General features: G+C 47.5%; 1 protein-coding gene across 1 annotated transcript in view; it reads right to left on the bottom strand.

Annotated features, from left to right (window-relative positions):
- Nucleotides 1-24395, bottom strand: part of ALK (ALK receptor tyrosine kinase) — a 738088-nt gene that overhangs the window by 49580 nt on the left and 664113 nt on the right. The window contains exon 12 of the mRNA XM_019021235.4: nt 10142-10304. Within this exon, the coding sequence (XP_018876780.4) occupies nt 10142-10304 (163 nt within the window). The remainder of the gene's footprint in view (nt 1-10141; nt 10305-24395) is intronic.

The raw sequence follows: 24395 nt of genomic DNA, 5'->3' as shown, positions 1-24395 counted from the left end.
CTCGGCAGACTTTCACATCCTTGTGTATTCAGATCCAAGGTCTTTTACAAAAAACCAGGAAGAGATGCAAGGCAGTTTTGCCCATGTGCACATAGTAGCTCCTTTATCTACAGTTCCAGGAAATATCCCTTCTTCCAAGTGTGTGAGGGGCCTCCCGGAGCTCTCACAAGGCAGAGCCCACGGCCCTTCTGCAGAGGCTGTTTGCGAACATGGCAGGCAAGGAACTGAGGTCTTCATGGAATGCAAATGGAGAATCTAGTGCCCATTGCCCTGGTGAGTGCCTGGGCATTGATGAGAGTTTATCGAATGTTGGGAGGGGTGTAAGGCGTTGTGGACCTGAGACAGCTCCAGGCTCTTCAAGAGCTCACAAAGAAACTGAGGGGATGATCTTCATGATGAAAAGAGAAGTCTCACCATAGGGTGGCTATGTTGAGGAGGCAAAGTGGAGTGCTCCCAGGCTCCCTGATCAGGTGGGGTCATTTCCTGCCCCTGTGCCCTCTCTGAGCCCCAGCCCCTTCCCTAGTAAGAGAAGAATCATTTTCATTCCAAACAACATGATAGTCCAACAAAACGAGCTCATGGGTGAAAGCCCCGGGGAAGCTGCAAATCTCTGGCCAAAATAAGGGTCGTCAGGTGCTTAGGGCCAGGAGGGAGATGGGGGACTGTGACAGGTGGTTGTGGGGTGTGGCGATGGGGTGAGGAAGGCTGATGTTGGCTTCACATGGAGCTTGCAGATGGGTAGGGCTCTGAGACAAGCAGAAAGAGGTGGTGGGAATTGGGACTTGTGTGAACGGAAGTGAAGAAGCAGGGAGCCTCTGGTATGTCTGGCTGCAGCAGGTGGATGGAGTGGGAAGCTGAGGGCTGTAGGTTTGGAGAGGGCTGTGGGCTGATTACCAGCATCCTCCAATGTGCCAGACACAATGCATGCTCACAGGCACACGGCATCACCCAATAGCCATAAACAGCAAATGTTATTAATCTCATTTGACAAATGAGGAAACTGAGGCTCAGAGGGACTAAGTAACTCATCTGAGGCCACACAGCCAGTCAGTGGCTGGCTATGGTCCAAACCCTTGCACATCCCCTCTTAGAGGTCATTTCCTCCCCAATGTGCTGCTGGGATGCACAAAGAGAGGGGTCTGAGAAGCTATTTGCCCCTCCTAATTCCCAGACTCTCAGCCAAACACTCCCTCCTGATCCATGAGAAATGGACAAGGTGATAACAATAATTAAAAGGCTGAGAAAAAGGAAGGCTTATTGGTGAAAGGTAAGAGGAAGCAGCATTATTTAGCTCAGTGAACCTGGGCAGGGGATGATGTGGCGGCTTCCTGTAGTCTAGGGACAGCAGTGTGGATGGGCCCCAACTCTGTCCTGCTCACTGCCCCAGGTTTCTGGGTCCTGGTCAGGCTGCATAAAAAAGTCATCTCCACCTGAAGATGTGGTTTGCTTGGAAAACTTCAGCCCAAGACAAAGTCCTCATCCTACCCACTCCTGCTGTGGCTGAGAGGTAAGCGTCATGCTGCCCATTCCTTTTGGCATCATTTGCATAGTCATTTGCATCAACCATGCATTATGAATCATTCTGAACTCTTTCGTATGTTTAAATTTAGCCAAATTATTATATTTTAGACGTTGTTTGTTCCTGACTCCTTTTACCCTTCGTAAGCCTTCTTTACTATTTTTCCCACCCCGCTCCCCTCAACCACATCTGAAGGCCAGCCCCATCTATGTCTTGACCTAGTTCTTGATGGTGGGGTGGGATGGAAAAAGCCCAGGGCTCCAAGTCATCTGCTGGTTCTTGTCCCCGTTCTTCTGGCTGTGTGACCTGAGGCAACATGGTCAATTTCTCAGAGCCTCAACTTCCACTACTGAGGAAGAAAATGAAGACAAGAACCCCTGCTCTCATGGGCATACAAAGCGAATTTGAGAAGACTGCAAACCCATGCAAAGCACAAGGCAAGACCTGGGGCTGGGGTCAGCTCTCTAGATTCCAAAGTAGACAGCAGAGCTTGGCAAGCAGGTGTCCGTGGCTGGGTTGTACTTTCCTGGGTGGTGGCCTCAGCCCCACATTTCCAACCCAGACAAGGGGCTGGCTTAAAGTCAGGGGGAGCAGGCAGCTGCCTACCTGAAATAATTCCAGGAGTCCTAGAAGGAGTAGCTCCCTCATCAGTCCCCTGAAGCCTGAAATTCCACCATTAGAGCTTCACTCCTCTGGAAGCTTCTAGTTGCTACTACAGGACTGATTGCCTTAGGAGTGGGATGTGCCACAGGTAGAAAAGCAAGGGCTTGAATGCAGACAGACCTGGATCCAAATCCCAGCTCTGCCACTCAGGGCCAGGAGTAGGTTGAGCCCAGCGAGGTGCCTCCCTCCCAGGGAGGACCTTGCACTTGACTGACCCCAAGAAGAAGCACCTCCTTAAATTTTCTGCCCAAGGTGCTTTGCTTACCTCTCCCCAGTCCTGGCCCTGCCAGTGTTACTCACTAGCTGTTGAGACCTTGGGTGATTATTTACCCCCGCTCTGAGCCCAGATTCCTCATGTATAAAAAGGGGATAATAATACCTACCTTGGAAGGCTGTTATGATACTTAAATGAGATGATGCTTATAAGGGACCTACTTCAGAGCCCAGAGGGTAGCCAGTGAGTGACAAATGGCAGCTGCTGTCATCATGTGCCCCCATGGGTGAGCCTGTCCACTCCTTTTCCGGGGGTGACTTCTGGAAGGCAGAAGTGGACCAAGTGGGCGAACCAGGGCATGGCCAAGGGGGCTTGGGGTCAAGGCTGTTCAGTTTCACCCAGGGCCCACCTCTGTGTAAAGCACAGGGCAGCCTTAGCTCTTCTGAAGACCCCTGCACCCTGTGAATCACGTTACACAAACTCATGCTATGATAATAGCCTCAGCCTGTCTCTCCAAAGCTTTCTCCCCATCCCTTGTAAACAATTTATTTCTGATGGTTGAGAAACAACAAGAAATTAATATACCTGCCACTCAAGTGGGGAAAATGACTCGCAGTGATTCCAATTTACTGGAAATTACAAGATACTGCTCTCAACGAGCTGATGCTGTAATTTTTTGTTTTTTCCTCATCTAAATCCATGTCCCCTGGTCAGAAGAGATGTTTACTGGGTTTGTGTTTTGTATTATAAACTGTGAACCATTGTTACCTGATGTAATTGAGTTGTGAATCTTTTTTAAATAAAGAATTAGCAGCAAATCAAAGAGGCTGCCTGCCGGATCCTGAAATGAGAGCACAGCTGGGGTGTAGCACATCCACAGTGTCCACACACACGGGGGGATCTTGCGGGAGAGAGTGGACTGCCGCTCAGAAAAACAGAAGCACCCCATTCCTTTCCGGCACACCCTCTGGAGGAGCGGCAGAGTGGCATCCTGCTCTGGGCTCTGCCTTTAACTCCCCGTGGGATCCTGGGCAAGGCCCTTTTCTCCCGTTTCTCAGTTTCCTCATTTGTGAAATCAGGATGGTGAGGTCTGTCCTACCCACCCTGCAGGGTTATTGTGATCACACATGACGCGTGTGAGTGTGGATGGAGCTTGGTCAGTGGGAGATTTCTGATCAGGTATATAGTTGTATTATCCAGATAGGAGTCAGGGTTGAAGGGCCCAATTGTGGAGGCAGGTGCTTCTCAGTGGGGCCGGCCCAGGTTCCACTCCTGTTGCATCAGTGAGCAAGGTTCATGGTCTGTTTCTCCCTTAGCACCTTCCTGGCCAGTGTAGCCCTAAGTGCCTTGAAACACCTGAGCTTGCAGGGACCTCAGTGACCTCTCTCTATAGCCCCTCGCTCTGCAGATGGAGCCTGTGGAGAGGAGGGAAGACAACTTTCTAAGTCACATGGAGCATCGGTGGTGGAGGTTGAACTCAAACTTAATTCTGCCTGCAGCCCATCCATCTTTTCCTAATTCCTCCATCTCTGACATTCCCTGGTCTGTGCCCTTTATAGCGATGGCTATCCATACAATTACTTTGGCAATTAATCATGCCTGTGATATCTCTCCTACTATTGTCTAGAACCTGACTGGCATTGTGGACTGTTATTAAACTTTTCTGTCCTGTGGTCTTTCCAGAGACTGTGAGGCTCCAGAGTCTCAGGCCTTTCTACCAGTCTAGTCAGTGCCTGGAACACAGTAGGGCTCCATGGCTCAGTGCCTGGCACACAGTAGGAGTGTTATGGCTCAGTGCCTGATACATGGTAGGACTCCATGGGACAGTGCCCTGCACACAGTTGGGGCTGTATGGCTCACTGCCCTGCACACAGTAGGGGCTCCATGGCTCAGTGCCCTGCACACAGTTGGAGCGGTATGGCTCAGTGCCCTGCACACAGCAAGGTTTCATGGCTCAGTGCCCTGCACACAGTAGGGGTTTTATGGTTCAGTGCCCTGCACATAGTAGGGGCTCCATGGCTCAGCGCCCTGCACACAGTAGGGGCTTTATGGCTCCATGCCCTGCACACAGCAGGGCTCCATGGCTCAGTGCCCTGCACACAGTAGGGGCTTTATGGCTCAATGCCCTGCACACAGCAGGGCTCCATGGCTCAGTGCCCTGCACACAGTAGGGGCTCCATGGCTCAGTGCCCTGCACATAGTAGGGGCTCCATGGCTCAGTGCCCTGCACACAGTAGGGGCTTTATGACTCAGTGCCCTGCACATAGTAGAGGCTCCATGGCTCAGTGCCCTGCACACAGTAGGGGCTTTATGGCTCAATGCCCTGCACACAGCAGGGCTCCATGGCTCAGTGCCCTGCACACAGTAGGGGCTTTATGGCTCAGTGCCCTGCACATAGTAGGGGCTCCATGGCTCAGTGCCCTGCACACAGTAGGGGCTTTATGGCTCAATGCCCTGCACACAGCAGGGCTCCATGGCTCAGTGCCCTGCACACTAGGGGCTTTATGGCTCAGTGCCTTGCACACAGTTGGGGCTCCATGGCTCAGTGCCTTGCACACAGTAGGGCTTCATGGCTATTTGTGGAGTTGAATGATGGCGTTGTCTGGCTGCACACGCTGGTGCCCCAGGTGAGGAAATGAGTGTCATTGATAGAGACCATCAGGAACAGCTGTGGCCCAAGGTCAGCTGGCTCCAGCTAGGACCTGGGGCCTCTTGTCCATTATGTCTGAAGAGCAGGTGAGCTGTGCGACGACTGCCTTCGGGAGCTATGGGCCATGCTTGACAAATGGTGTTATATACGATCTGTGTGTGTATGGTAGTGGGTGGGGAGGAGATGGGGGCAGGACTGCGGGCTGAGAAGGATGCTGGTCCTAGACAGGTAGGAAGGCAGGCAGGCTGGAGGGGGAGAGAGGGATGAAGGAGGAAAGAAGTCAGGGAGAGAGAGGGGGCGGGCTGGGCTGAGTGCTGGCGCCTCTGCCTGTGGCAGGCCACCCGTGGGCTCTCACTGAGTCCCCCAACAGCCCTCTCAGAGCTGGGCTGTGCCATCATCTGTCTCCATTTTATGACAACACGAGGATGCTGTCCCCCTCCCCAGCACAAACCCCATAATCCACGTTCTTCTCATGGCACTGCAGTGGCCTCCCACTCCCCCATCCGCTCCAGCCACCCACCCTCTAGACACCATGGTTACTCAGCACCACGGCCCAGAGGCCTCCTGATCAGGGCCCCTCTCGCTGCTGCCCTGGCCTTGCCTGTTCTCAGCCAAACTCGTGGAAGAGTGGCTGTGCTCCTTGTCCTCCCTTCCTCAGTCCATGCCAGAGCGTGGATGTAGTCCCAGCGTTGCACCCGACCCCACATTCACTCAGTCCTCAACTTAACGCTGATCCCACCTCCTGAGCACCTCTGGGCCTGTCCCCTGCACCTGACCCTCCCCTGCCATCTTTCCCCTGTCCTGGCTCAGTCCTTTTGACCCTGGCCTGAGTGACAGTGACTCCCTTCCAACTGCTCTCCCCACCTCCAGGCCGTTTCTCTCACTTCCACCCTCATGCTGTCACCAGGGGGAGCGAGAGGCATTTGGGGGGTAACACTGCAGCCCCAGGACCTGGCCCTGCTGCCTCCAGCCTCGGCTCCCCGAGGCCAGCCTTGCCCGACTTCTCATCGGCAGTACCGACTTCTTGTGCTCACCGCAGGCTCTGGCCACCCGCTTTTTTGTAGACAATGCTTAGGGCCTTCGAACTTAACCCAGGTGCCCATCTCCTGGCAGAAGCCATTCACAAGCTCAGCTGAGTGCAGTGCCTTTCCCCCGGCCTCCGCGGCAGCACCTTGTGGAAACCTCCACTGTAGTTCTCCCTACACCCCATGGAGATGCCTGTGCACACACCACCACCACCATTGGCAGCAGCGCCTCTGGGGCAGGGCTGGATCTTCATCACCTTTGCACACTTGGTGTCAGGCACAGCATCCTAATTGGTGCTTACTATGGGTCACTGAGATCTGCAGAGCAGGGGGAGAATGAAGCCCAGGAACCTGGACACACAGACTGCATCAGCTCTCAGAGGAAGTGGTAAGTCCAGGGCAGGGAAGGCAGGACATGGTGGGTGGAGGAGATGGGGGTTCCAGGGTTGCACCCAAGCCCCCATGCCAGCCTGCTGTCTCCTCCTGCCTGCCCCGCACCCCCTTCCTCTCCCTCTTTCTGGGACTCTTGGCAAAGCTGTGGAGGTGGGCAAAGCTGTGGAGGGTGGGAGGTGGGCCCAGGATAAGTTACCAGCTAAGAGTGGGGGTGTTTCCAACTGTGTACATCCTGGAGGAGGCCCCAGGCAATGGTGGCCCCCCCTTGGCATGAAGTTGGGGATTGGTAGCATTCCCTCCCTTCCTTTCACCTCCCCAGCAGCGGGCAGAGAAGTCAGTGGAGCCGTCCCAGTGTCAGGCCTCGGTGGCAGCCATGCCTCCAGGATGGGTGGGTTCGTTAGGGCTCGGCTCCCACCTTTCTGTTTCCAAGCACCTTTTTCTCACGTCCTCTGGTGCATCTTGTGTTTTTTTCAACAGATGAACTGCACTTATTAAATAGTAATAATTACTATGGAGAAAAAGTCTTTCAGAGAAAGGGTGCTGACTTCTCAGTCATATTCTGACTTGGGGACATTTTGAAGTGGTCTAAAAATCAAATCATTAACCGTCTGCTTCTTAGATTACTAAGTTATGTGACCAATAGACTCAGGTCATCTAAGACCTGAGTCTCTTCCAAGGCCAAGGAGGAGGTGAGGGTCAGGAATATCTGTTAGACCCTTTATTTGGTTAAAATACAAGTATTCAAAAACAACAATGACTGGCCGGGTGTGGTGGCTCACATCTATAATCCCAGCACTTTGGGAGGTCAAGGCAGGAGGATCACTTGAGGCCAGGAGTTAGAGACCAGCCTGGCCAACATGGTGAAACCCCGTCTCTACTAAAAATACAAAAATTAGCTCATGCCTGTAATTGCAGCTACTCGAGAGGCTGAGGCAGGGGAATTGGTTGAATCTGGGAGGCGGAAGTTGCAGTGAGCTGAGGTGGTACCACTGCACTCCAGCCTGGGCAACAGAGCGCGACTCTGTCTCAAAAACAGCAGTGACAAAAACCCCAACTGAGTGGCTTTTGGTTTTGGTTCTTCCATTTTGATATGGTCCTATCTTAGGCCAGACCAAAATGCCTCCTTTACTAATTTGGACACTTCGAAATGTCCTGCTTCAACAGAGGCAAAATCGCCAGACAGTGCTGGGGCCCGGAGCTGGCCTCAGTCTCAATATTTCAAAGAGATGAGTGGAGACAGCTTTCTGATTTTGGCTGGGATTCTATGAATGCACTGTGGAAATAATGTGGCACTTCATGCAGATCAGAAACCTGACTCGACTTAGATGTGGCTGTGATTAATAATAAATGGGAAAATGAATTAATTATTATTTAATAAGTGTAGTTCATCTGGCAGTCCAAATTTTTCAGAATACAGGGCTCATCTGAGGAAGTCAGAGAAAAGTCTTTGGAGACAGGAAAAGTCAGAAACTACCGCGTATGGGGTCGGCGTGTTCTTGGAAACACTGCCTGCCTGCTGCCTGCTGCCTGCTGCTGCATAGCAGCATTGCTTCAGCTGATTTCTCCGCCCATGGGCCAGGGAGCACCCACCACGTGTAAGCATTGTGCCAGGCACTATATGTCACCTTTACAGCCCCTGCCACTTACAGATGGGAAAACAGAGTCTCAAGAGATTAGCTGACCTGTGCAAGTTTGGAAGTGAGCTTGATTCACACTGTCTCGGGGGAACACAGCCCAAGAGAATCCCCATGCAAGGGATCTCCTGAGAGTTTGTCCCCCTCTGTGGGACAGGGAGCAGGGGAATTCTGGCCAAGCTGGCATTGGAGTTGCCCTGGGCAGGGGTAGGACAATGGGCTCCGCTGGGGGCTTACTGTTGGGTTTCCTGTGCGCCTCCCAGCGCCTCTGCTTTCTCCTTCATATTGCTTTTTGTATACGGGGTGTGTTGCCCAATATCCCTTCAGGAGGCTGGGCCCCTCTCATAGCCTCTCATTTCCAGAGGCTTCCAGGAGGTGGGTGGTGGGTGATTCCTATGCCCTCCTTCCTTTCCTGTCCCTTCTGCCATCTGCATGCCTCCCAGAGTCCAGGCATGGGCTTTAGTAGAATCAACACAGACTTTGAGCCAGAGCACCCTGGGTTTGAATCCCAGCTCCATCACTGATTGTGCAGCCTTACATGTGTTGCTAAGCTCCTCCGACTCCAGAGTTCTCGCTTGGAAACATGGGAACACCAATAATAATGCTACCCACCCTATGCTCATACAGGAGCAACACCTGTGGGTCCTTAGCAAGCATTCCTCTCCTCCTCTCCAGGAGTCCTTTCCTCCCCGCCCTGGGCCCCACGGAGGCTTGGCTCAGCAGGAAGGGGAGGTCTGGCTTGCTTGGTGTAGCAGGGCCAGGGGTGGTCCGGTGTCTTCCGGGATATTTACTGGGGGTGTGTGGGCACTGTAGCAGCTAATCTGATTGTAGCCAAATCTTGTTATAGCATTTCTGCCCGGAGTGCCATTTAAAAAGCACTTAGGGCTGTCCCCATAACACATTTACCCTGAGGCCCCAGGGATGGGGCTGCCACAGGAAATGTTAACCTGGAGAGAGAAAACAGGGCAACTTGAGAAGTCCTTCTCCTTCCCAGGAGGCCCAGGATGTGGTGGATCCCGGAGGCTGCGGGAAGGGGAGGCGAGCTCATCTCCTATTGTTTCAGCCCTGGGGGACGTTGCTCCCACAAGGCATAGTGGTTTTGCTTTCCTTTTAACCTGCCCTGCCATGCTCCGTGGAGTAGCCCCATGAGGCCCTGCCCCAGAACTCTGGAGGTGGAGGCTGCTTCTGGATGTGTAACTGTGGAGAGGCTCCTGACTCTCTGAGCCTCAGTGTCCTCATTTGTAAAACAAGGATGGCAGCGCTGGCCTTGCCTAGTCATAGAGCTCGTTTGGGGGCCACCCAGGTTTATTTAAGTCCAAGACTTGATCGAGCTCAGAGGTTCTAAAAGGCTGCATTGACACCACCTGAGAACTTGTTAGAAATGTCAGTTCTCAGCCCCCACTCCAGACCTGCAGAACCAGATGCTCCAGGAGGGGGTCTTGCAATCAGGGTCTCCACCAGCCCTCCAGTCTTACCGTTAGCTTCATTCAATGCCATGGCCTCAAAGTGGCCAAGTGGAGCTGGATCTCGTTCCAGCCTGGCTCTGCTCTAAGGGAATACTGGGAGCTGGGGTAGGGTTGGGGCTGGGAGGAGCGTTCCAGAACAGTTTGCTCTCTTACCAACAGTGAAAGCCCAGGAAAGGAGGCGCAAGGATAAGAGCATCAGCTTTCAGGTGCATTGTGCTTCTGTTTCCCAAACATTTTACATGCATGCCTCATTTGAAGAGCATTAAGCAATATTCAATGAACAGGCCACTATAATTATCCTTATTAGCAATAATTCTGAAGCTAGCTCATGCATGCATATCACCTCCATGAACAGCCTGTGAGTTTCTTGAGGACAAAGGACACATCTTCTTTTGTTGCCATATTTCACTCTCCCAAATCTCCCCATCTCCAACCTTTATACCCCCTATGGGCCTGAGTCTGTGGCCTTTGAACCTTGACATGCCTGGGCACCCCAGGAAAATGCACCCATAGGCAAGACTCCAGGCTTCTTCGGGAGGGGTGGTCTGCCCCTCCCCTCCCCCTCTTTCATACGCACCTGTAGGTGTGAGTGGCTGGCACCTTCCAGATCTGGATGCCTTTCAGGGGGCCCTCGCTCCCCACCTCCACGCTCAGGTTGGAGTTCTGGTAGGCGTTGTTGCACTGTGCCTGGGTGGGGCCATGGGGCCCGCTGGCCCCACAGGTGGTGAACAGCCAATGAACTGTGGCACAAGAGGAGAAGCAGTCACTCATGTGGCCAGGCCCTCCCTCCTCCAGGGGCCTCCCTGGGTGGCCTCTGAGATATCTGCTCCATGGCCCCAAACCCTCCATCCAAGATGGCGCCAAGGTCAGGGCAAGAAACACCAATCAGCCATCAAACTGGAAACTTCCATAGAAAGCCTACTATGTGCCAGACCCTGAGTCAGAGACAAAGATGGGGCAGACTTAAGATGGACCCTGGCCTTAAGAAGCTTACAGGCTACTATGAGAGACCCAAAGGGAGGCCAGGACAGCAAGAATAGCAAGCCACAGGAGGGCCCAGCCAACACTGCGCTAGGGGAGTTCCAGGAAGGGGAGAAGGCCCCTGCAGGTGGGACAGGCGTGGGCAGTAGCTGGGTCCTCTCCCAGTCTCTCACCGAGCCTAGCACGGTGCTGGGCAAACAACAGGTGCTCAATCTGTGCTATTGTTGACTGCAACTAACCTGCTCCCAAAGGCTTAGCATTGCCTATAGGAGCCTCTTAGCTTGGAGACAATTGAAAAAGAGAATTGAAAGCTCGGTGATGCTACATTGGCCCAGGGACCGAGGCTGGTGGTGGGAGGAGGAAGCCCTGCACTCCCTGGCCATGGCTTGGCCTGCCTGTCAGACGCTTCCTAACAGACCTGCAGCAAGGCAGGGCTCAGGCTTCTTATTAAAACCAGCTTGCATTTGGAAATGCAACGAAAGCAACTTTCAGGCTCTCCAAGCAACAGAGTATAAAAAATGGAAAAACAGGTCAAATTTGTCTTTGGTGCATGCTCCTCCTTTTCCCAGCCCCCCCTCACCCACTTCCTGGTGTTCTGTGTCCCACCCAATGTCCCTAGGTGGCCTTCTGGGGGCAACACAGGAACACTCAGCACAAACTGCACCCCCCCACCCCCCGCGGGCCATTTCCTTTCAAACTTTCTATCTTTGAGCCAGACCAAACCTTGGGGAGTTGTCAGATCTCATGTTGGCCAAAATTCTAACATTTTTACAACCTATAAAAACTTTTAAAAAGGTGTTGTTGATAAACTACTTTTACTTAAAATACAAAAATCTCGTAAGATTGCAGAAATTCCCTTAAAAGAGAGATTAAGTTCTAGTCTAAGGAAAATGATGGAAACATTAATTTGGGCGTGCATAATTTTGCTAAGACATTAAAGTGAAAACATTTTGAAGACTGCACTAATTTAATTATGTAAATGGGAAAGGTTAACTTGGGTTGCCGATTATAAGCAATAGATTGAGACTGCCACGGGCAGGGTTGCTAATCTGAAAACTGGGCCAGTTGTCGTGGGTTTTTGTCATGCTGCCCTGGCCCAGAGGCTGGGAGGTGGAAGTTCTGGGTGGGGTTCTAATGCATATGCTACTCAACACGGAGTCCTCAACACTTTTCTGGGCTTCATTTATTTATTTATTTATTTATTTTTTAAATTTTTTTTGCAAAGGAAGATGTTTATTTCTATTTGGTTTCAGGATGGTCTTTTCAGGGGCTAGAAGGTAATGGAGCCATTCTCTTTGGGTGTGAATGGCTGATTGTTAGTTTTCTGATTTTTTTTTTTTTTTTTTTTTTTTAGACACAGGGTCTCACTCTTGCTCAGGCTGAGGGTAGTGGTGCAATCATGGCTCCCTGCAGCCTCGAATTTCTGGGCTGAAACATTCTTCCTGCCTCAGCCTCCTGAGTAGCTGGGACTACAGACCTACCCCACCAAGCCCAGCTAATTTTTAAAACTTTTTGTTGAGATGGGGGTCTCACTCTGTCACCCAGGCTGGAGTGCAGAGACACAATCATAGCTCACTGCAGTCTTGAAGTCCTGAGCTCAAGCGATCCTCCTGCCTCAGCCTCCCAAAATACTGGGATTATGAGCATGAATCACCATGCTCATCCTCTATTTTTATTATAAAGAGGGCAAACCTGCTAATTCAGACTCTTTATAGAATGCATTTTTGGCAGAGCTAGTTTGACCAGCTGCCCTTTTACTCACTCCTGTGCCCAAAATATATATGTGGGCTGTGCTACGTCACCACACGAGGGGTGATGTGGAAAGAACACAGGCTTTGAAATCAGCATGAACACCAGGGTTTGGGGGCAGCTTCATCATTTATTGATTAGGGGATCTTGATCTACTTCCTTTGTCTGTAAAAGAGGCTGGATTGGCATATTAAAAGAAGCAAGGGGGTAGGAAATTTTGCTGCTAAGTCCCAAACTCTAAACATGTGAGTGTGTCCTTGACTCCTGCCTGTACCCAAGGCTGGTGCTGTCCTGGACAGCAGGACATGTGGCCAGGGGAGTTTCTGTGAATATGGATCCCGTGCCAACAGCACCTGGGAATTTAAAGTCAGTGGGTTGGGGAGGAGGGATGGGGGCAGGGAGAAAAATAAAACCTCAGAAAAGAAGTTGTGAAATCCACTCCTCTCTTTATCTATAGTTCCTTGAAACCTGTTCTGCAGACCCAAGCTTTCCTTACAGCAAGCAGCCTGGGTGTGGGGGTGGCCTTATCAATCACAGGGCAGAAGCGTGGCAGTTAATTTAGTTAATTCAACACTGAAAATGAAAGAATACATATATCTATATTAGATAGATAGATAGATAGATAGATAGATAAATAGATAGGTAGATAGCTGTGGTTTGGCTGTGTCCTCACCGAAATCTCATCTTGAATTGTAGTTCCCATAATTCCCACGTGTCATGGGAGGGACCAGATGGAGATAATTGAATCATGGGGTAAGTTTTCCCCATCCTGTTCTCATGATAGTGAGTTAGTTCTCACAAGATCTGATGGCTTTGTAAGGGGCTTCCCCCTTCACTGGGCACTCATTCTTCTCCTTCCTGCCATCATGTGAAGAACATGTTTGCTTCCCCTTCTGCCATAAGTGTAAGTTTCCTGAGCCCTTTCCAGCCATGCTGAACTGTGAGTCAATTAAACCTCTTTCCTTTATAAATTAGCCAGTCTCAGGCATGTCTTTATTAGCAGCATGAGAATGGACTAATACATATATGAATACATAGTCTCTCTCTCTCTCTCTCTCTAGATATATATATGAATACATATATATATATGTGTGTGTGTGTGTGTGTATATATATTCTTCTCAATAGAGTGCTAGGGAAGACATCTAAAGGTAGGGACTTGGCACACTACCTGAGCATCTCACCTTCAGTGGGAACCACTTCAGCCTAGGTTAGATTATTCTGAGGGTTCTGAAATATTCCCAGAGATGCTGGGCTTCTACTTCTGGCAAGGTGAGACATCTGGTGAGGGAGGAAGAAGGGCTTAGGCTTTGGATTCAGATAGGCTGTGTTCTCATTCTGGATTTTCCTGCTGGCCAGCTGTGAGACATAAGGTAGATTGTACAACCTCTCTAAGCCTCAGTTTTTAAAATGTGAACAATTGGAGACTGTAAGACATACCACCTAGACTTTCTGTGAGAATTAGACGATGACCTAGGCAAAGTGCTTAGCACAACATTCAGCATTAGAGATGCACAATGACTACAGTTTAAAATGTGTGTAACTTTGCATTCAAGTTTTCACTGTGGGAAGCAGATATCCAATCTCAAAATTTATGTCCTCCATTTCATAAAGGAGGGACTCCAGGGTCATTTCTCAATAAAAGGGACCTGTACTTTCCCAATTCAGTGGACATACATTAGTCTCCAGTGGTTTCCATACACAAAATTTTGTTTTGATTTTCAGTGATTTCAGATGGATGGGCCTAGAGAGGGAACGCTTTCTAAAGTGGATTCCGTGGGAAGAGAGGATTTGCCATCCTGTGTCAGACCCATGATTTATCTTGCCAGAATTCTGTTGCTCCCAGCAGCCTTCAAGGCATGGTGGTCCTCGCTGCCTTGGGTGGCTCTGACCCTCATAAATCTGCCCAGAGTTGCTTGGAATCAATTTATGATTCCCACCAGCACTGCCTCTGGGGGTGTGGAGTTTCTGAGTGTATTGCTCATTGTGCGAGGGCTGTCCTGCTTCTCATGTGTGGGCTGCTCCAGCTTCATCTGCTGGTTCCCTTTGTTCATACTGTCTGCAATCCTGTAGTCATCAGAGAATGTCACAGCACAGTGGGACCTTGGCGATCTCTGAATTCAGTGTTTTCCAAACCACCTGAGGACCTTTCACATACAGATTCTAGGGACCTGGAGATTCAAATTTAGTAGATCCTGGGTGGGGATGAGAAGGCAATACTTGAAACATTTAAAAAGCATTCTCAAGAGAATCTAATACTCGATGAGACTTGTACATTAGTCTTCTGCACCTCATTGTCCAGGTGGAGAAACAGCATTTTAGGGAGAAGTGACTTTTCTGAGCCTATCAGTATTGGAGAAGGAACCAAAATTGAGGGTTCCTCCTTCTCGGTCCAAGGGTCCTTTGGGGGTGATTAAACCCTTCCCAGATTTCTGCCTTGAAGACTTCCAAGCCTTGTCAGATTGTCCCTACATGAGTCCCGGATCCACCTTGTCTTTTTCAGAACCTTATTTAATACCAGAGTCTGATTTTCATGATTGACCCACCAGAGCTGTGGGTACCTGTGACTTTGCATAAGGGGACTCTTGTTATTCTGTTTTATCTATAGTGTCTCTCTGAAGCTGCTCCATACACTATTGACCTCTCTTAGCTGTGCACTGGACTGAGGCTTGCTGGGGACAGACTCTAATTATTTCCACATCTTTGCCCAAGGGGTAGGCTCTTGCTTCAAGCAGGAAGAATCTGGCAGGTACTTCAGGTAGGGCAGACATGAGATCAGCTCTACGCTAAGACAGGTTGAGTCAGAACCATGAGAAGACAGGCAGATGCTAGGTTGATTTTCAAAAGTGCTGCTGAAGTGGAAGGCAATGGACACAACTTTGTGGATCAAAGTGAGCAGGTCTAAAACCAGAGAGGCAAGAGAGTTAGCAAGAGTGGTTCCAGGGGACAGGAGGAGTCAAGGTGAGCCTTGATCCCCAGGTAGAAGCTGTGTGCTTCCTGACTTGTTTTGTCCTTCTTCCTGGGTAAGGAGTTGGGGTGGGAGGCTGCACCTCAGGCACCTGAGAGGTAATCTCCACTCACGAAAGGGGTGAAAACCTCTCAGTGTTTACTGTGCACCTAATATAGGCCAGTCACTGCGCTTTCACACATGCAGGAAATGCCGTTATGCTTGCTGCAACTTTGTAGTGCTGCAAGTGGAGTTACAGTGTTCCCTCTAAAAATCAGGACATTCAAGTTCAGAGGAGTTGAGTGGCTGGTCTGCAGCATATGAAGTAGATAACTGGTCTAGCCAGGAACTAAATGTAGATCTTCTGAGTCCAAGTTCAAGGCTTGAAAAGGGGCTCAGCTCCCCAGGAAATCTCTAGGGAATGCTTTTGAGTGTTTTTTTTTTTTCTTTTGAAATTCCTGAGCCTGGGGCTCAGTTCTAGCCAGGACAGACCATATGAAGGTTGCTCAGGCCCAAAGAGTAGGCAGGCCACTATGAGGGGACAGGTGAGAGTATGGTCACTATACTGAGGTGAGTGGACCCTCCATCCCAGAAAGTCCTGCAGTGGCCCCTGCAGTCGCTTAGCCTAGTGAAGCATGGGCTGTGCAGGATCAAAGGTGTCAGCCAATGAGAGAAGGTGCTCAGGTTGAGGCTCTGGTCCCCAGAGAGGACACGGGAGCAAGGCAGTGTCATAAGGGAAACCTAGTAACTGGAGTGTTTACAAGGTCAGGAAGCAGAGAGAGACTGTGTCATAAGCAACAGGACAAAAATCCCAGTTTTTGGAGAGAAGATCAAGGTCACAGTAAGACTAGCAGTGAGGCTGGCTTGATGCTGAGCAGACAATCTAAAGGTCCCCATAACTCCCTTGCTGAGGGTCTGCCTTGGTCTCTGAAGCCCTATGGAGCTGTAGGATGATCAAATGGTCCCCAGGGAGGATCTGGGATGGGGGGCAGAGGAGGGACGTCACCTGCCTCTTTCCTCTTCTCTCAAACAAACCTATTTTATTAATACTCATTTATGAAAGAAAAAAAAAAGAACTGCCTTATCTCATTCTTACACGTACCACATATTGGAAACATAGTTTAATACTCATTCATATCTAAACTGTATAAAGAACCCACAAATATCAAAATACTGATTGGTTATAGACAGTTGAGTACAGAAAAGTCTATTAAGCACTGGGTTTCGTTTTAAGCACATTGTAGCACCCTGCAAGAAGACACAAATCAATTAGTAATAAACAGTACATCGCTTAAAAAAATAGGCTAGACAATGATTGTCCTGGTTTTATTACTTTTGCTAAACAATCTCATCTGCTCAATTCAATGCAAAGAAATAAAGCATAATACAAAGGAAAGTAAGTTCTCGATCATCACTATGAATCACAACAGTAAGGATCTGCCTCAGTTTGGAGGCCTGTGTGTATTGTACCACGGAAGAGTGCTCAATGCTTCATGTGGATCATTTGTACAATTTTTATTCAGATCCATAGCATTGAATTTCATCCACATCCACTGACTGAACTAAATGCCATGGATGCTGTGGCATACAGAGCCATTTTGATGGGCACCCTAGGTCCCAGTAAATAAAAATCATGACCACAATCCAGGCAAATATAATAATTCATCCATTTCTCTTTTGAGACATAGTCTTGCTCTATCACCGAGGCTGGAGTACAGTAGCATGATCTTGGCTCACTGCAACCTCCATCTCCTGGGCTCAAGTGATCCTACCACCTCAGACTCCAGAGTAGCTGGGACCACAGGCACATGCCACCATGCTCAGCTAAATTTTAAATTTTCTGTAGAGATGAGGTCTCACTATATTACCCAGGCTGGTCTTGAACTCATGGGCTCAAGTGATCCATGGCCTCCCAAAGTACTGTCATTACAGGCAAAAGGCACCACGCCTGGCCTCCATATTTTCTCTTTTTGAAGAAACTGGGCTATTTGACTGCAGCATTTCCCAGATTCTGAATTTTGCTGACTCCTTCTCCATGGGGTAGTTCAACATGTTCTCTATCCTGCAAATTGCCAACTAGATCCTTTTGCAAGACTACAGGTCATGTTCTTTCATCAGGAGATACTTTGTGTCTGATTATTGCTCTCTTTTTTCGTGTTAGCACTTATCAAACAAAGCTCAATGCTTAGAACCATTTATTTATTGCAAGTTGCAAAATAATGTTATTCTACTTATTTACCTCTTTCCTCATACATTAGTTGGAATATATTTATAAAAAGATGCTCCCCCTAATCTACTATTTGGGTTACTGAGTAATATGGTTCATGTAGAAAATGCAGAATAAATGCTGAATTATTTCTCCTTATGTATACATTTCAAGATACTGAATTGGTTCCCTATCATCCTCTGAAGCTGGCCAATTAACTGTTTGTACATTATTATGAATCCATGAATTTAAACATATTTTTGAGTTTTAATTAATCACAATTACTATCCTCTGAAAGCTCAAATGATCATGTCTTTGGTCAGTGGTAGCCTCCTGGGTCCTTTTGACATGACCCTAGTAGACTTTTAAAGCTTCTTTGCTATATGATATGGCAAAATACTTCTTCTCCAGACCTGGAATCAACCATTTCCTCAAAAGCCCTGATTTCTCTTAGTGGGAAAAAGTATTTTAAGTACATATTCTGGGTGCTATGGAAGCTTTTTGCTACTGGGTTGGTGATTGTCTATTTTTTTGAGTGAACAGAGCTAGGAAATATATATGTGCATGCATATATGTATATCAGTATAAACATACATCTATATGAAATACACATACATATGTATATGACAAGGTGCATCATGAGTTCATATTGATATTTCCAACTCAAATTCAGGACGACAGGACTTTTTATTTAACCTCGTCTATATCATATCTGCATTTCTTTTTTCACACTGAGAACCATGTCTCTCAGAAACACATGTGATAGTTGAATTAGAATATATTGTAATTATTCATTTACTTTACCTCTCCTTACACACAGTATTAGAGTCACAATCTTTACTACTACCATTATTAATATAAAAATTGAGAGCATTCAACTTTTTTTTTGTATATGTTCTTTCCATTCTCCTGTGATTTTGTGTACTGTACTACACATAGCTGCCCTGGGCAGATAGCCATTACATATGCTTCTCTTTCCTCTTTATCCCTTACTTAGTCATAGTTCTGTAAGTATTTATATTTATTGCTCACATCAGTCATTATGTTGCTATTTCTGTAGTCATTTTCATTGTCTGAAGCTTGTTTTAAAGTAAATTCCTTAGAGAGGGGTCCCTGGAGAAATATTCCTTGAATTATTTGAGTGTTGATAATATATTTTTCCCTAGAGTATCTTAAAGATGCTACTCATTTTCTTGTTATATAAAGTGTTGCTGTCAAAAACTGATAATTTTAAATTTCCTTCTCTAATAAATCACTTGCTATTTTGCTTAGGTGTCCAAAGTAATTTTTTTCTTTCTATTTAAAGTCCAGCAATTTTACTAGAATACACATTGCTACCGCTCATTCTGGGTTAATATTCTTAGGTATACAGTGTGCTCTTTTAACAAGTAGCTTCAATATGGAGTTATACTTTTAAGTATTTTGTTTTGTTCTAGTTATTCAGTTTTCTTTGTCAGGTCTTTCTATTATTTCTATGTTGGATCTTCATGTATATTCTAGTAAAATTGCCAGACTTTAAAATAAAAAGAAAAAAATACTTTGGGCACTTAAGCAAAATAGCAAATGACTTATTAGAGAAGGAAATTTAAAATTATCAGAGTTTTTGACAGCAACACTTTATATAACAAGAAAATAGAGTCTTTGATGTGTGTCATCTTTTTCATTTTAAAAAATTTCCTCTTTTTAACTTCTATTTCTTATAAGGCATAAACTGTTGTGTTTATTGGCTTTTTGTTCCTTCCCTTAATAGATTAGCCTTCATTTTTGAAAATAGTTTTTCTTTTATTGCAAATTCTTTGCTGAGTTCTAGCACCACATTTCTGAGTTTTTCTTACAATGACTTACGTTATTTTTCATGTCTTGTATTATTGTTTTAGCTCATTTTAAAACAGAAGGTTAGATTCTGACTCATCCAATAAGCACGTCTTTCTGGCATGATTTTGTTTTCTGTAGGCGTGTTATTCTGCCCTCTGTGTCCTGTTTTTGTTTTCTTATTTTAATTTTGAATGATATTTGATCTTGATGCTCTTCTGTTACATATTTTTATGTGAGATTAGTTTTCCTGGATTTTTAGGGTTCAGGAGCTTTTTTATTTCACAGAACTCCCTTTACTCCTTTTTTTAATACAGTATTCAAAAATATGGCAGTTTGGCCAGGTGTGGTGACTGATGCCTGTAATCCCAGCACTTTGGGAGGCTGAGGCAGGTGGATCACCTGAGGTCAGGAGTTCGAGACCAGACTGGCCAACGTGGTAAAATCGTCTCTACTAAAAATACAAATATTAGCCAGGTATGGTGGTGGGTGCCTATGTCCCAGCTACTTGGGAGGCTGAGGCAGGTGAATCACCTGAAGCCAGGAGGCTGAGGTTGCATCGAGCTCAGATCATGCCACTGCACTCCAGCTTGGGTGACAGAGGGAGACTCTGCCTCAAAAAAAAAAAAAAAAAAAAGGCAGTTTGCTTTCTGAGGTTTCTGACTGTTTCTTTCCTTCACTTTTATCTGGACATTCTCTTATTTATTTATTCTCTATTATCCCTTTCCTACTCAATATTGATTTTATCCCCAGAACTTTCTTCTCCAAGCGGGCCCTTTCCTGCAATGACGTTTGCTGGCCAGGCTGCTCCAGCCCCTTCAGATCTGACTGTGGTACTCCTGGTCCCCTGCACTGGGCAAAGCCGCTCCCACTTTCAGAAGTTGCTCTCAGACTGGCTTTCTGTAATTTCTAGCAACTATCTCTTGGCTACTTAGGGGTTCTCCTGTTCTCAGGCCTGTTTCTTTCCTGTCTTATATCTTGTACAGATGCTGATACCATGCGGGTCTTGTGGTTGTTGGTGCTTTGACCTATCTCACTTGCATTTTGAAGTTTTAGGAGAATGCCTTATCTTCAAATTTTGCTGTCAATATTGTTCATGGGTTTTCAGTTTTGATATATGGGTGTTCTGTGCTTATGTAGGGATTTGGAAAGACTAAAAAAAAAACTATGCTGTTACCACCATCACTGCCCTCTTCCCAGAATCCTAGAAACATTTTTTAAATGTAGAAATCATTTGAGCTCATTTGCTATGGTGAGCCCCTGTATGACATCTATCTGCTCAGAGCCCTCACCTGCATTTCTCTTCCTGGGCTGCAGGTTTGTTTTTTCAGATTTCACCTCAGGGACATCTCCAATGACCATGGTCTAGAACCTGCCGTTTCATTATGCTCTGCCTATTTTCAATACAGCTCACTAAGTATAATTTAACCTTTTCTTGATAGTGCTCCCCAGACTTAATGAGTTGTTTAGGGCTATTTGACTCTTCACTAAATGGCCTCAGGCATAAATATTTGATAGTGACTCTGTCTCTGCTGGCAGGTGTCTCTCGGTACTGCAGCATGTCCACCCATGTTTAATCTTACTTTACCTCTAAGATCAGGTGAGGGCATGAGAGTGGCCCTACCCCTCTTCATGTATCAGGCTAAGGGGCAGTTAACTGCAGAAAATCTTTATGTCACAGTTTTGGAACATATTTATATTTTGGCATTTATATTTGGTGGATGGTGAAAGGTATTGGAAGTCTAACTTCAGATAAAAGGATGGTATCATGATTCTGAATGAACAGGGTTGAGAATGTTGAGGCCTTCAATTTCAATGGACAATTTATGGTACATTTCTCCTCCAGTAAGCCTAGCTCCTTACAACCACGATAGGTCAGTAGATAGGGAAGGGAGAAGAACTGTGACTTTTGTCTCATAAGTCATGCAATCATGTAGAAAAGTTAAGCAATTGGCCAGTGATTGCAAAGTAAACCTGGGGCTAAGTGAGGAGGGGCACATCACCTTTCTTCTTTCTACAACACGAACTGTTTTCAGTTGATGAATTTTCCATGCTGTTCTTCCAGCTTGTTTCTCAGACTGAATTTATTTGCGTGTATGTGCATGCACAGGTACACACATGTGTGTGCTTATACACATACATGCACATATGCTTGCATGTGCACCTGTGAGCGCCTGCCCATGTGTGCCTGTGTATACACACCCACCCCATTCATTCAGGCAAAGCTTTCTCTGTGGCTCTTTGTGTATGATGAGAAGTTAGGGGTGGTAACAACAACAATGATCACACCAGCCCTGTCTTTTACTAGAAATGCTCACACACATGATCTCATTTTTACTGTTATATTGTTGTTTCCTTTGCTCCAGACACAGTTTCTCTAGACAGGCAGAGTGCCTGATAATGCTGAAGTATCCCATGGAACAAAGACCAGAGGCCCATCTCCCTCCCTACGGAAGGCAGACACCCCTTCTTGGAGAGGGACTTCCGAGTGAGCTTGCCCCCATCAACAGGGCAGCAAGCTGGGGCTGTCTAGATAAAAGCTGCTTTCAGGGCTGAATTGCCCTAAGCAGCTCTGACACCCAGTGATCTGCAGGAGATTTTAATGGCTCCTGTGATGGCTGCTGTATTGTGTTCGCAGCCACCCCCTGCTCCCCAAGGGAAAGTCAGGAACACAAGGGAGAAGAGAAAGGTCACAGGAAAAACACTACCCTGAAAGCAGAGCTGTAAAAATTAAGTTAAGGGAGGCCTCAGGGCTAATTTGGTTATTTCTAACTTGGCTTCGGGCCAGAGTGGGGCCAATAAAGTGTTTGATATCACATGGGTGCTGTGGACTCAGCCATCTGCAGGTTACGCGTAATGGATTTGGTTTTGAGGCTTAAGTGGGAAGTGGTTGGTGGTTTAAATACCAGCTCTGCCACACTCAAGCCCAAAGGGTCATGGACTTCTGCCTTGTCCATTCTTGTCTGCAGATAGGAGAGATTTAATCTAGTGCATCACCATAGGGGTTATGTGATTAGGACTTGCGGCCTCCTGCTGTAAGGTTCACTAGCACCTAAGAGAGAGGCAAACGTGTGGGAAGCCCCAGCCCCTCACTCTATTCTAAGTCATTCCTGCTCATTGTTTGGTTCTAACTCATGATGACTGAAATCTCTACAAGGCCCTTGGAATTGTAACACTTCTGACAGATGAGCAGACGGAGGTGCAGGCAGCCTAACTGGCTTGGGGATTTGGAGCTAGAAAGGTGTCCCGACTTCTGGGTCTAGGTCCCAGATCCTCTAAAATAAATTGGAGGACTGAGACTCATATGAGAAGATACGAGATCCAAATTTCAAGGCAGAAAAGAAAGCAGTGGGGAAGTATTAGGACCAAATACTAGACCAAGAAGAGAAGGCAAAGTGTGTAAGACTAGAGGACTAGAGAAAAGAAGGGAAGAGATGCTTCCCCTCCTATTTTTGTCTGTAATGCTGTCATGGTGGCTGGAGTTGCAGCAGCCATTTTGTAACCATGAGGCAACAAGCATGAAGAAAAGGCCAAGAGGATCTCAGAGATGTGAGTCTTGACATTATCAGGCACTGGATAATGACAGTAGTCACTTCTAGGGCCACTGAATTAACACCAGCAGTCATCTATAAAATAATTTTTGTTGTAGGACTGGACTAATCCTTGGGCTCCCAGCCATTGGCTGGATCCTACTTCAACCTCAATGGAGCCTCCTAGAATCAAGATCTCCCAGCTACTTGCAGTGAAACACCACTGACCAGAGAATCCTGCTGCTGTCTCTCAAACAGCAATGCCAGCCTGGATTGGAACCAACTTTTTCATGCTTCTTCAGAGTTGACTGCACGTGGCCTTCTGCCTGACTTCTTTGATGAAGAGCCAGGCACCCTGGTCACTCCCCCGGCCCAGTCTGGTCAACCAAGGCATGCTTCCCTACTCCACCCACCCTCTGCTGTGTCTCAGTGCACTTCACCATCAAGGCCTTCAGAGCTTTGGGTGTTGCACGGATGTTGTGGAAGGCCTTGAAGATTTCCCTAGGCCACACCAGCCTAGAGTAAGAAGTAGCATCTTAATATTAGTAGCCAGTAGCATTTTCCTGATTCTGCTCCCATGTCCTTGAAGGAACCTGAAGTTTTTTTCCCTCGATACTTCATTGTTAGGGCCCACATTCACACACATGTGCTGGGCCACTGCCACCCCTGTCCCCTTGACCTGCTTTACTATTTTCACGGCATATCACTTTGAAATGATGCCGTCTATACGCTAGTTTGCTTTCTGCACTAGCACGTATACGCCATAAGAGTAGGGCTTGTCTGTTTTGTTCACTGCTTTGTGTCCAGGGCCTAAAACAGTGCTAGTCACAGAGAGGGTGGTTAATAAATCTTTGTTACATGAAAAACAAAAACAAAGCAAAATGAAATAGAAAGAACAGAGTAGCCCAAATGCCATCTCCAAACCCACCTGAGTGGTCAGAAGGAGGTGGTCATGCATGCCAGGGGTACAGTGAGTGGGTGCTGGGACACTTTTGGCCCTTTGGGGCTCCTGTTTTAGTGTTAGAATGTTTAAGATGGACAAACCAGAGTGGTTTTGTTAGTGTAAGTGGACGTTTGCTGAAAGGCCTGTTGTTTTGTCTCTTACGCATGATTGGAAGGGGTTGGGCTTCTGAGGAGCTGGCGCACACTCTCACATACTCACTCGAACACACACAATTGCGCACACCAGCCCACACTCATACATGCACGCATACACATATCCAAAATGCAAGGTGCCCTGTTTTCTTTTTTTTTTGTTGTTGTTGTTTCTTTTTTGAGACAGAGTCTTGCCCGTCACCCAGGCTGGAGTACAGTGGTGAGATCTTAGCTCACTGCAACCTCTGCTTCCTGGGTTCAAGTGATTCTCATGCCTTGGCCTCTCAAGTAGCTGAGATTACAGGCACATACCACCACACCGGCTAATTTTTGTATTTTCTGTAGAGACAGGGTTTCACCATGTTGGCCAGGCTGGTCCTGAACTCCGGACCTCAAGTGATCTGCCCACCTTGGCTTCCCAAAGTGCTGGGATTACAGGCATGAGCCACTGTGCCTGGCCGAGCCCTGTGTTTTTAAGAAAACACGTGAGTCCTACTCCTTAGCAGCGTGGC

This window comes from Gorilla gorilla, chromosome 12, assembly GCF_029281585.2.
Source record: "Gorilla gorilla gorilla isolate KB3781 chromosome 12, NHGRI_mGorGor1-v2.1_pri, whole genome shotgun sequence".
NCBI classification, from domain to species: Eukaryota; Metazoa; Chordata; class Mammalia; order Primates; family Hominidae; genus Gorilla; species Gorilla gorilla.
The sequence above is the reverse complement of the archived record's forward strand: the minus strand, read 5'-3'. Positions and strand labels throughout refer to the sequence as shown.